This window comes from Chaetomium globosum, genomic scaffold (genome assembly GCF_000143365.1).
Source record: "Chaetomium globosum CBS 148.51 scaffold_7 genomic scaffold, whole genome shotgun sequence".
Classification (NCBI taxonomy): Eukaryota; Fungi; Ascomycota; class Sordariomycetes; order Sordariales; family Chaetomiaceae; genus Chaetomium; species Chaetomium globosum.
The window spans coordinates 2221989-2233398 of NT_165982.1; the positions used below are offsets into that span (position 1 = coordinate 2221989).

Below are 11410 nucleotides of genomic sequence, written 5' to 3' on the forward strand. Positions count from 1 at the left end.
GGCGAGTGCCGAACCCAGATAACCCCCAAGATACGCCAAGGGGCCAGGCTCCTTCTCGATGAGGAAAAAAGTAAAAAGTAAAAAAACGCCGAAAAGCCACATGGCTTGAGTGGCTTGAGTTGCTGACACAGATCCCCGACTTGTGCCCACGAGGCTGCCGGCCATTCTCGTCGGTGCTGCGTGTTGCGTGCTGCGTGCTGCGTGTCTCATTCATCCCCCCCACAACCTTACCCCGGCCCTCGTCGACTGACCGGTGAACGGGGGACGGGGGACGGGGGACGGGGGACGGGGGCCAAATGGTTGGATCATACTTCGTACAGGTGGTGGTGGTGGGGGGAGATGTCTGTGCTGCTTGTGCTGCCATGCTATGCTGGGACTTGACAAGGCACCAGCAGAACCAACAAGAGTTGGGCCGTGCTGGCGGGCCGCTGGTCTTTAGCGAGGGTGCGTGCATGTGCTGATCATGAGGCTGGCTGGCTAACTGTGTAGGGGGGGGGTGTGGTCGGATGGGGGCCGGAAAAGAGAGATGGGGGAGAGATCAGATACTGCAGTGTGCCAGCCAGTACTTGTGTGGCTTGAGAGTCGGTCGAATGAAATGGGCTAAAATTCCCAAGTGGGCGTTCGCAAATACCATGGGGAAATGAGAGCAAGAATTGCACTAGTTGGTTGTGAGTTCACGTCATCGAGCCCCTCCCCTCCAAGATCGTATGCTCAATCAGCACCGCCGGGTCCAACCAGAATTTGGCGTTGCTGCTGGCTGCATGTCCATGTTCTGGCCCATTCGAGGTAAAAAGAAGTAAAAAAAGCTAATTCCTCACGTGTAACCGTATCCTTGGTGTTGGAGACTAAGATGTTTCATGAAACAAGCTGGAAAGTTCATCACATCATCAGCCACACCTTGGCTGACTGCAAAGGACACGGAAATAGCTTCGGGCTTTGGGGTTGTCTCCAAGGTAGTGCTTGTGGTGGTGCTGGTGGGGAGTTGATAGTGGGTTGAATAGCCGCCCTCCAATCAGCATCTCATCTATCTCAATCTATATTTGGGCAAAATCCGCGCATTGTGGGTCAGCCCGATGTGACCCGTTCCTCAATTTTGCCCACCCCTCCCCTGGTTTGGGGATAGCTTGGGGTGTTAGCGTGAGATAAACGCGATGAGGTGCGCGCCCAACTGGGAAGGCGCTCAACATTCGATGGCGTAATCCAGATTCTTGGTCGGCTGTTTCATCTCCACGCTACGAGCCTAGCTCCCGCGTGGTCCGTGTGCGCAGTCGGCGGATATTGCGTCCAACAACCTGATGAGATGCTGCGCTGCGCTTCTCCCGCTTCTGACGATCGGTTCCCCCCCACCCTCAGGACGTTTCGGTGGCTGTGCTCGCCCTTTCGAAGAGGGGTAAATACCTGAGTACAAGCCTCTGGCCATGGTCTCAAAATCGATGCCTTGGGTGCGTGGGGTCGTGTGGTAGTGCAGTGTTGCACTTCGCATGCTCGGGCATGGGAACCAGTATCATCGCCGATTAATCAACCCAGCTCGTCGGTCTTTTCAGAATGGTCGGCGAATTGGGGCTTTTGGTATTTTTCCTTGTGGGTGTGGCGAGAGAGACAGCTCGTTTCGTACAGTTCTTGGGGGCTGGGCCCACACGCTGGGAATGTCACCGAGGGTTGTTGGTGTTGGTGATGTGCCTGCTTGACAATTTCGACGGCTCGCGCCGGCTGTCCTAGGTGTCCAATCTCATTGGAGATGCAGCGACAGCAACTATTGTTGGGCCAAGTGCTGACCTCACCCCATCACCAACAGCGCTCGCCCAATTGAGATGGTGAACTGCCAAAAGGGTGGTCAGAATGTCTCGGACGCCTGAGTCAGGTGTAATTTTCCGTCCCAATTTGGGTATTGCTGGCGCGGATAAGCGAGCGCTCCCGAAAAGCTCCCTTTTCTGACAAGATGCGAAGCTGCAGCCTTTGCACGTGTGAGCGGGCACTTGAGGAATCCGGGACCAGGAAGAGGTGGAGCTCAAAGAGTCGTTGTGGACACCAACCGTTACAGTGCTGCGACCATGTGAGCTGCCCTTGCCCGCGTCTGCGCGCAGTATTTCTTGGGCCAATTTTGGGAGAATCCTCTTGGTGCAACGTTTTGCACTCGTCCTTGGGGTTGCATCGACCAACCGGCCCCCGTTCCTGGAAACGCTGCATGCCGATGGAATGCCGCTCGCGGTGAAGGATTTAAGGTGCTGAGGCGCAGTGAGGCGGTGGTCGATATTGCGATAGTGAACCATAAAGAGAAGTCTTCATATCGCGAGTATCAGAGAGTCCTCGTCATTGTGTTCTGTTTCGGTGTATCTACAGTCCGTTTTCCGAGAGAGAAAAAGGAAAGAGAGAAACGAGCGAAGACGAGCCAATGTTGCTGATTGAGCATCTGGATTCAAGATTTCCAAGGATTTGTGGGTGGCTCCGGTGAATGCTTGGCGTTTGGTTCGTGCGCTAAACCGGGGAAGCGGGGCGAGTACGATCATGGAAGGTGGGGACACTTGATCCTCGCATGGCGCTGAGTACTGAGTTTTTTGCTCTAAAGAATGTCCAAAAAGAGAAAGAAAAAGACATTTGATTAGGTACTGCAGTCTTCTTCGTATCAAAGTAGCATTTTTACTCGTATAGTTGGCGCAAGTACCTATATGTTGCGTATGTACTTTGTACCCCACGCCCGTTTCGACTCTTCATCTCTTGATCGCAGATCGGGCTTCGAAGAAACTCGGCCGAAGGCACTGACCACTTCCGGCCCTGCCAAGACAAGCGCCCCGGTGGCTCGGGTTGCGCAGGTCTCGCTCGCTGCCGTCCGGGGGAATTGCCACCGGCGGGGACGGCGGTTTCAGCGGGAAGTATGGATGTAACTTCGCAATTGACCAAGTTACTAGGGGCAGGATCTCTTCAGATGCTACCACTGCCAACGCCAACTACACGTGTATCTGTACTGCATGGACTTGGGACTCTGTCGGCTATCTGCTAGCTTCCATTGTTGATGCCTGTTTTCCCGTCTCCGGCTTTTCCCCGGACACCCCTCACAATGGATGTCCAAATAGCTTTCAGGTAAGTGATTCCTGATTCAGCAGCTCTTAAGTGAGCCGTGGGGGATTCCAAATGTTTCAATCCAGAGTGTTGTGCATGAAGGTTACCCATTTTTGGAATCCATCGATTCAGCACCCTCGCACAGCCGAACGCCGATTCCTTCGACGTCAACGGAGTCGAACCTGATCCCGAAGCTGGATAGGGCGGCCACTCACCATCGAGCAGTCCTGCCCAACAGTCCTCCAGCTTGGCGGTCCAGGGCCCGGCGCAGCAGGCCATGCTCCACCCCAGGATTTTAAGTGTGCAGTGCCGCACAAAGCCCTGCCGACGCCATAAGATGCCGTGTTTCAAATTCAGAGCGGTCTTCCAGTTTTTTTAGGAATCCTTCCAACTCCAGAGTCCCGCATCGCGGGTCATGGGCCCATAGCTGAGGTATTCCTGTCTTGTTTTATGTTTTGTCTGGGCACCCGATGTTAGGTGAGAATTGTAACACAAAGCCCGCCGGTGGGTTTTGGCTGCAATCTTCCCTTAGCGGAGACATTCCATGACACTAAAGTAGTCAGGTGCAAGTGAACTCTCCGATTTGTCCAAGTTTTGGTCAACCAGTCTCGGTAGCTTTGTCTGCCATCAGCTTTGGCTCGCATTCTGTAAGACAATGCCCACTAATCCGACGGAGCGTGTTCGGAAAGTCGCTGCCTAGGTGAGCACTCGAGCATCTCGAGGCTGTGGAGGTCCCTAACCTGATGTGCGGGGGTGGGGCTTACCACATCGCACAATTCAAGAGCGGACGGAGAGCCATCATTGGCTCTCTGTGCTTCCGCAAACAAGCGGGGCGTCCGAAAGCCCATCAGCACACATCTCAGCGCCGAGACTGCATCACCAGAGCAGAATGGAATGGGCGGCGTGCTAGGAAGAAGCGGGAGGGCCCATGTGCCGATGGCCAACGGCGTGTTCCTGAGCGGTGCCCATCCGTCCAGGAACAGCCAGGGCCGGACGGGAACGGCGCGCCAAACGGCACCGAAGCAGGCCCTAGCGTCTCCGCAGTGGATACTGCAGGCGAGCGCATGCGGATGTGGGTTGACAACGCCTGGTCAGTGCTGCAGAACACCTTGTCGATAACTCAAATGGCTCATTGGGGCCGACTCAAAGATTAGAATTCACTGCTCACGAAAAGAGCCCGATAAGGAAGCACCATGCATTGCATGATGAGCACTTGCACGGGAGGGAAATCGGCAAACGGCCGCAGTTTCGCAAACGGCAGGCACAACGCGCAGCAACGTAAACCTGGCAAATCAAAATACACATTTGAGCAGTTGCGATGGCCAAGCGAGTGGGGCATCTCTCGCATCCCCGCCCGATCTGTCCCTGCCAGATTCCACAATCATCCATCTCCCCGTCAGCTCTTCCCCTCGCAGGTTTAATGAAAGATGACCCATCGCATCAACCGGAAAAGAGAAACAACGACAGAAAAAGGAAGAAAAAAAACTCTTTGAGGAGAGGAAAATCACACTTAGCAAGTATTGCGCGCAATTCGATGACCTACGACACCTAGAATATGGAATTTTACGCCAAGCAAGATAGGTAGGTGGGGGCCAATAATCCACAGCGTGAAGGACAATCCGGCAACCTCGCCATGCATCCGCTAGCGAGCAAATACTCGGGTACCAAAAAAGTCCCCTCACTTATCCGCGGCCGCACTCCTCCTTGAGAAAGCCGTTACCCCTGACAGAAACCAGTTCACATCATCCCACTCGAATTCCTCCGTTGTCTCAGTACCGAGGTTCCCGAAACCCCCTCCTCCTACTACACTATACAGTACCGTGTAGAAGTCATCGAGTGGCTTTGATAGCGTCCTTGCTCATTCCGTGTCACAGTTCAGGAGTCGCACAAGAGACATAATGGGGATCTTGATCCCGACTCTGAACAATAGCCCGATCCGCGCTAGTGAAGAAAACGCCCCCGATCAGAACCGGCGGCGAAGCCACTCACAAGCGCGGCCGGCAGGCGCAAGCGCTCGCCTCCCCCACACCTCTCTCTGGACCATGCGACAGGAGCGGTACCTTGGGCCCCATCAGGATCTGCATGTCCAGGCCCGTACCGAGTGTGTGCCTGCGCAGCACGGCCGCCTGGACTGGTGCAGCCAACCGCATAGGTGGCCCTGGTCCTTCTGCTCTCGACCTCATTCTTGGGACGCCTACCGCCGGGACGGTTGAAGACAAGGCCAGCATGGACCGGCTGTTGCGCAGCAGCACCTCGACATCAGGCTGCTGAATAAACGTCGTTATGCCCTCTCCCTTCCGCCGTTTTCGGCATGCATCAGAAACCTTAGGATGCCGACGGGCCCGTATCTTTGCTTCAGGCCCGTCTGAATACCACCGCGCTCCCGAGGCCCTGCAGCGGGTTCCCATGCTCACTCTCAGTCGCCGAGATGCCCCGCCAGAAGCCCGAATCAAAACCCATCGTTACGCTGGAGTTGCAGCGTTCGCACCTGGGTGGTGCAGCTGGCTCTCGTGTGACTGGTCAGCGGCCCCTGCCAACGGACCCCGCAGACTGTCCAAAACCTCGACGGACGAAGTACGAAGTACATCTGTACCCTTTTGTGAGTCCTGCCCAGGAGAGGAGGGGGTCTCGCTCGTTGGGGAAGTGCTCCACCAAAGCTGGAAACGGGATCCAACAGCTTGAGCCAGGGTGCTGCGCAGGGGCTCACTCCCCTACCCTGGCTACTTTTAGACTACCCCTGCTCCCCTTGAGACACACTGCTCCCAACGTGGTGTAGCGTTTCTATTTTCCTGAAATCACCTTTTTGGTCCGAGGAATCTCTCTCACCACACCCCCCCCCTTGGACTTCTGTCGCCCCAGCCACACCTCTCTGAGCCCCCAACATCTCACACTAACCGCATCGCGGAGGCTGCCAATGGCCTGTACGACCAGATCCTTCCCCATCGGGATGGTGTCCGCCAGCCTTGTTCGCATCACGTCTCCAGGGCAGGGTTGGTGCTGACCTTGGCCCCACCAGTGCACCCCCCTCGCCCATGGCAGCCAGAGATCCTGGTCCTGGTCGCCGTCCTGCTTCGCTAGCTGCGCACCCCTGTTCCCGGTCAGGTTCTGAGTCCCCAAGATGCATCTCCTCTAGCCCCCAGCTCTCGAAGAGCGGGAACGCGTCTTGAGATACCATTATTAGCCAGGCAGAAATCTCATTCATTTACAAATCTTATAAGAAACCCCCGGTTGTCTGCCTTGTCAAACACACTCATCCTTTCGCTCCAACAGCTTGCCGCACATTCATCTCAAGTTGTGACGCGAGATTCTTCCTCTTGACGAGCTTGGATCTTTATGTTGCAGTGCTTCGCATTCACTTGAATACCTGGAAGGCTCTGACGACCACTCTGCCGGCCGTCTATATCTGGCCTGCTCCCCCCTCCTCCTCTGGTGACTACCTCGAAGCGGTTGACCACCAATCGGACTCCAACAAACATCGACGGCACTCTTACGCCGCCAGCTTTTCTTACCCACCCCCCCTATCTTGCACAGGGCCGCCTGTCCCCCATCACCCAAATAAATAAGCCGGGCCACCCCGAGCACAACATATCCACAACATCCACAATGGAGCACACCCCGCCGCCCGCCCTCACCAGGTCGCCCTCGTCCCCCGCGAATACTTACTGCCCCTCCGAGAGGTCCTCGCTTGACTACCCTTCGCCGGGCCTGGTAGAACAGCAGTACAAGATCTCCACGATATACGGGGATCAGTCCTGCGTGACCCCGCCCATGGACCCCGAGCTCTCTCTCCCGCCCTTGGACTCGATGGGCCACCCGGACTGGAACACCACGACCGTCATCCACCCCATCTCCTCCGCGTCCAGCATGCCCAGCATCCTCTCGGGGGACTACGACACCTTTGGGGGCTACCAGTACAGCCATGATGTCTACCAGACACACCCGACGAGCCACCCGCCCTCGATCCACGCCTCCACGCCTCCGCCGACTGCCTCCGCCCCCAGGTCTCCGGCGCCGATGAGGACGCCCTACACGCCGGCCACTTCAGTCCCCGCTCCCATGACTCCGCGGGTCAAGATGGAGGGCACTTCGGACTACAGCCAGAGCACCGATGGGTCCCACTACCCTTCGCCGAGATCAATCCACACCTCTTACACTTCCGACAATGGCCCGTACACCGGCAGCACCTCGACCGGGTACCTCTCTGACAGCGGGTCGGCAGCGTGGCACAAGCCCGAGTACCAGCCGATGGAGCCCGAGCACTTCTACCCGGGGCCGCCGCCGCCGCCGCCGTCGGCTTTTATGCACGACGCCAGGAGGCAGTACCGGGTGACGCGGCCGAAGAGGGCGCCGCGCCGTCTGACGACCAAGGAGGAGGCCAACTTCCAGTGCGAGGTCAAGGGCTGTGGCAAGCTATTTAGCCGCAGCTACAACTTCAAGGCGCACATGGAGACTCACGACGAGAAGCGCGAGTACCCGTTCCCGTGCCAGGTGCCCGACTGCAGCAAGAAGTTCGTCCGCAAGACCGACCTCCAGCGTCACCACCAGAGCGTGCACCTCCGGGAGCGCACGCACAAGTGCGACTTCTGCACTCGCATGTTTGCGCGCAAAGACACTCTGAGGAGGTAAGCTTAACAATCCCACCAAGAAGCCCAAAGTCATAAGTCAGTTTTACTAACCCGGCTCCCCTTAGACACATGGAAGACGGCTGCTCCAAGAGATTTGATATCGGCACCATGGACCTCCGCGCCGAGGCCGGATATGACAACATGCACGCCAGTGCGCGCTCCATGGCTCCCATGGGCCACATGATGGCGCCATCAGGGAGACTTCCGCCCATTGGCATCCCTCCGCTCTGCGGCCCCGGCATGCTCGGCTCCATGGCCCCTTCTATGCGCCCCAGGGAATCCCTCGCGGGGGGTGATCACTCCCAAGGGCACAGCTGGGGGCGGTGATGGCGCAAAAACTGTCATCTCCTACCAACCCTTTTTTCTGATTGGACATATTTCACACATTCTCTGGGTAGATACCAAGGAGGCGTCTCGGGTACAAGACGGGTTTTGAGTTTTATTTCCTTCATTTTTTTCCCTTCATTTTCTGTTTATTTTCTTTTGCACGCACTGTATGAATAATGTACGCGATACGGGGAAATCATGGGCACGAGGGTGGTGTTTTGGCTACGATAGGATACATTGGGAGGCTTTGGGGGGGACCAAGGCCCCAAACTGGAGGCAACAGGTGGCTTCGATCTTTCTGCAACATTTCTATCTTTCTTCTTTTTTTTTTCTGTTGTCATGAGGGAAATCCCCATTGTACACTTGGGTGTATCCTACTGCTACTACTACAGTACACTACTAGACCGGGCCGGAAAGGAACGGCATTAGCTAGCTTCTCTCGAGAAGAAAAAAACCATGAAGTTTCTCGCATCTTTCTCGCATCCATCTTGATCCCCAATCTCAACCCGCATCCGCCACGACGCTAAAACGACGATGAGCCCGATTTCTTCAGCGATCGGATTCAGCACCGGGCCCTGGCCTGTGCCGCACCATCCGCTCCGCTCTTCGCGGCGAACGGCCCAGCACCCGACGCTAATCTCCCAACTCCACGCTTGGCATGGGCCGGCCCTTGGACGCTAACGTTAATCACACACTCCACCAACAATGACAAAAGATGAGCGCACCAACGGGGCCTACCTGGAATCGTTCGCTCTTCCTTCCCTGGTCCAAAGCATCCCGTGGTCCCCGGGCCGCTTTCCTTTGGGCGAGGGAGAAGGGAACTAAAGCCGGTGCAAGTGCCGGATCAACAAACTAAACTGAATCGAAGCCAACCCGCAGCACGCATTGCACTTTGCTCCGAGTCTGACCGGCATCTCATCCAACGGACAGACTCGACCTGAGTCCTGCACGATGCGTTCGTCTTATTCGTCGCGGCCGGAGCGGGAAGGAATCGGGAAAGACGTGCGAATTCAAGGCTGCAGATAGAGATGGCTTGGCTCCTTCCATCCGCTTCACCTAAAAATCCTCCCTGGTTGCGACTGCAGCTAGGCGAGTACTCTGACTGCATGGTTCCTTCCAGGGCCGAGAAACAAACCCCACGACTGCCCTCTCTGCTGACCGGCCAAAACCTGGAAGGGACCTCCATGCTTTCGTTCGGAAAGCGGCTGACCCGGACACACAGCATCTCACCCTCCCACAAAACCACGCGATTGGGTCATGAGGGCCCGTCGTTCAAATTAACGAAAAATGCTGCCTTTTGCTCCCGTTTCGTAGGGCTACGGGGACACAGCGTCGCGTTTACGGGCCACTCATCAATGAACCAAGCTGCAGTCATGCTGAGCCCTACGGTCCGACGTCGCACAGCAGAATCCAGACCCTATTGGATGCGAAGGATGACTGTGTAATTCCCTCTCGGTCCCAGACGATGTCACGCCCCTCGCATAGCTATGGAGCCTGCTCCGAGTCAATCGACGACTTCGGTGGACAGATGACCGCCCGCGGTGGGACTGCGTTGGTTTAGTTTGTCGGTCACCCACCAAGACCTGCATCCCGCAATCTCGGCAGGGCTGTGGGGGCGAGAGACTCGACATCCTGTGGCACGCAAGGAGAGTTGACTTTTTTTATTTTATTTATATTATTATTATTTTTTGTTGATGATGGGGTTTCGTTCATGATCCTGACAGAAAAGCACAACCACCAAAAGTCGCTCACCCATGTGTGCACAGACACGAGAGAACAACAAACTAGCGGGCGGGTCTCTCCGCCATCCCGGCTTGAAGGAGGCCAATGGCCAGCGCACAGGAGGCCTGCTTGTCCAATCACTGAACATTCAAGGTTTCCAGGTTGCGAGATTAGCCTGGCCGTCGTCAGGGGTTGAAGGTCCTTATTGAGACCTCTCCTTCGTCTCCCCGAGACCCCAACGGCGAGCAGACCATGGGCTGTGTGACCTCAGAGGTCGGGAAGGTGAGGGAAGATCTTCCCCTCCCGGTCGCGCCATTTGCCTACATTACCAAATACTGACACTCTCGCGAACAAATGGCTTCGGCGGTCTCGTGGTCAATCGGACCACCAAGTGCAATGCAGCTGCGCATCAGAGAACCCCCCTTCGGTCGCATCCGCGGCCACCGTCAGCCTACCCGCGTCACACCGCGGGCACCATTGCGATTCCTGCGGCCCCCAACCTCGAAGACCTTCTTGTCCACTCTCACGCGGCATTGGCCAAATTGGATGGTTGCCACGCACCCACCTCTGATCTTGCACGTTCTTGGTCATGGTTCCCGTGTTCTGTCCCTGGGGGCCAGGCGTCAGCGGCCCGGTTTGGGATAAGGTGTGGCCCGCAAGAAAGAAGGGTAGTAGAACCCCTGCGCGATTGGCCCCACAGCCGCCTGACACTCTCAAGGTTGCAACAGCACGGCTACTTGGAGATCCCAAGAACCAGCCCAACGGATTCACAACCCAAGAGGCTACTCACTTTCTGGTTAGAACGTGCATCATCATGGCGTCGCCCAGTCCAAAACGCGTCTCTTCGGCTGAGCTCATAAAGCATCACCGCACGCGGGCTCCTTGCCTTGGATCAGCCTAGAACGAAATCTGCCACTGGCTGGTGTTGGCGCACGAGATGGCGTGGCCCAAGTCAGGCTAAATCCTGACCGAGGTAGGGCGGAAGGATCGTGCATAGGGAATGACCAAACAACACCGCTTTGATTGCCGGGCGCACGTTATTACGAAGCACTATCGCAGTCGATCACCAACTGCCCAACCAGGCTTTGAGTCCGCCCACCCTGGCCCCGGGGAACGAACTCTCCCTCTTCCAGCCCTTCCGCTTGGACGCAATACCACGCTCGCTTTTCACGCCCCAACGGCCGCTTTGAGCCCCCTTCCACCACGCGATTCTCTCTACCAGGGATAGGAGAAAGGGAGGTCGTGTACGGAGTAATGGTTCCAGAAATGTTCCATGCTCTCCGCAATCCGCGTGCCGTGTTCCTGCTCACTGTCGCACCCCGCCGACCGGCAGGCGGCACAGCAGCCGGCGGCGTTGCGGCGGCGGTTAGGCGCGTCCTCTCCACGCTATGCCATGCGAAGAAGCGCAAGCGGACGATCCGCCGTTGCGGGACAGGCAGGCTGCATATTCGCCAGCCGGCCCATGGGGTCGCGGCTAGTCAGTTGTTGGTCGCTCGCTATTCGTGTGGGGTGGAGGGAATGCGGTTGGTTGTTTCTGACGCGGCCGCTACGGGCGCTTGCTCAGGGCTGTTCAAGTCCGGCATGAGGAAGACTAACTAACTACAGATCTGTACAGATGTAAGTAGTCTCGCTGGTTAGCCCCTGCTGCTCGTCGTCAGTGTGAAATGGGACGAAGCGAA

At 56.7% G+C, this 11410-nt stretch overlaps 3 protein-coding genes across 3 annotated transcripts; 1 reads left to right on the top strand and 2 right to left on the bottom strand.

Moving 5' to 3' along the window:
* Positions 1 to 3160: 3160 nt before the first annotated feature.
* Positions 3161 to 3336, bottom strand: CHGG_10290 (uncharacterized protein; the record flags this gene model as incomplete). The annotated part of the gene is made up of 2 exons (XM_001228216.1): positions 3161 to 3216; positions 3273 to 3336. 2 exons carry the CDS (start codon positions 3334 to 3336, stop codon positions 3161 to 3163), a joined length of 120 nt encoding a protein of 39 aa, XP_001228217.1.
* A 1399-nt stretch (positions 3337 to 4735) lies between these two features.
* On the bottom strand, positions 4736 to 5465 carry CHGG_10291 (uncharacterized protein; the record flags this gene model as incomplete). The annotated part of the gene is made up of 2 exons (XM_001228217.1): positions 4736 to 4865; positions 5047 to 5465. 2 exons carry the CDS (start codon positions 5463 to 5465, stop codon positions 4736 to 4738), a joined length of 549 nt encoding a protein of 182 aa, XP_001228218.1.
* A 1195-nt stretch (positions 5466 to 6660) lies between these two features.
* CHGG_10292 (uncharacterized protein) lies at positions 6661 to 8009 on the top strand (the record flags this gene model as incomplete). The annotated part of the gene is made up of 2 exons (XM_001228218.1): positions 6661 to 7679; positions 7748 to 8009. 2 exons carry the CDS (start codon positions 6661 to 6663, stop codon positions 8007 to 8009), a joined length of 1281 nt encoding a protein of 426 aa, XP_001228219.1.
* Positions 8010 to 11410: the final 3401 nt, after the last annotated feature.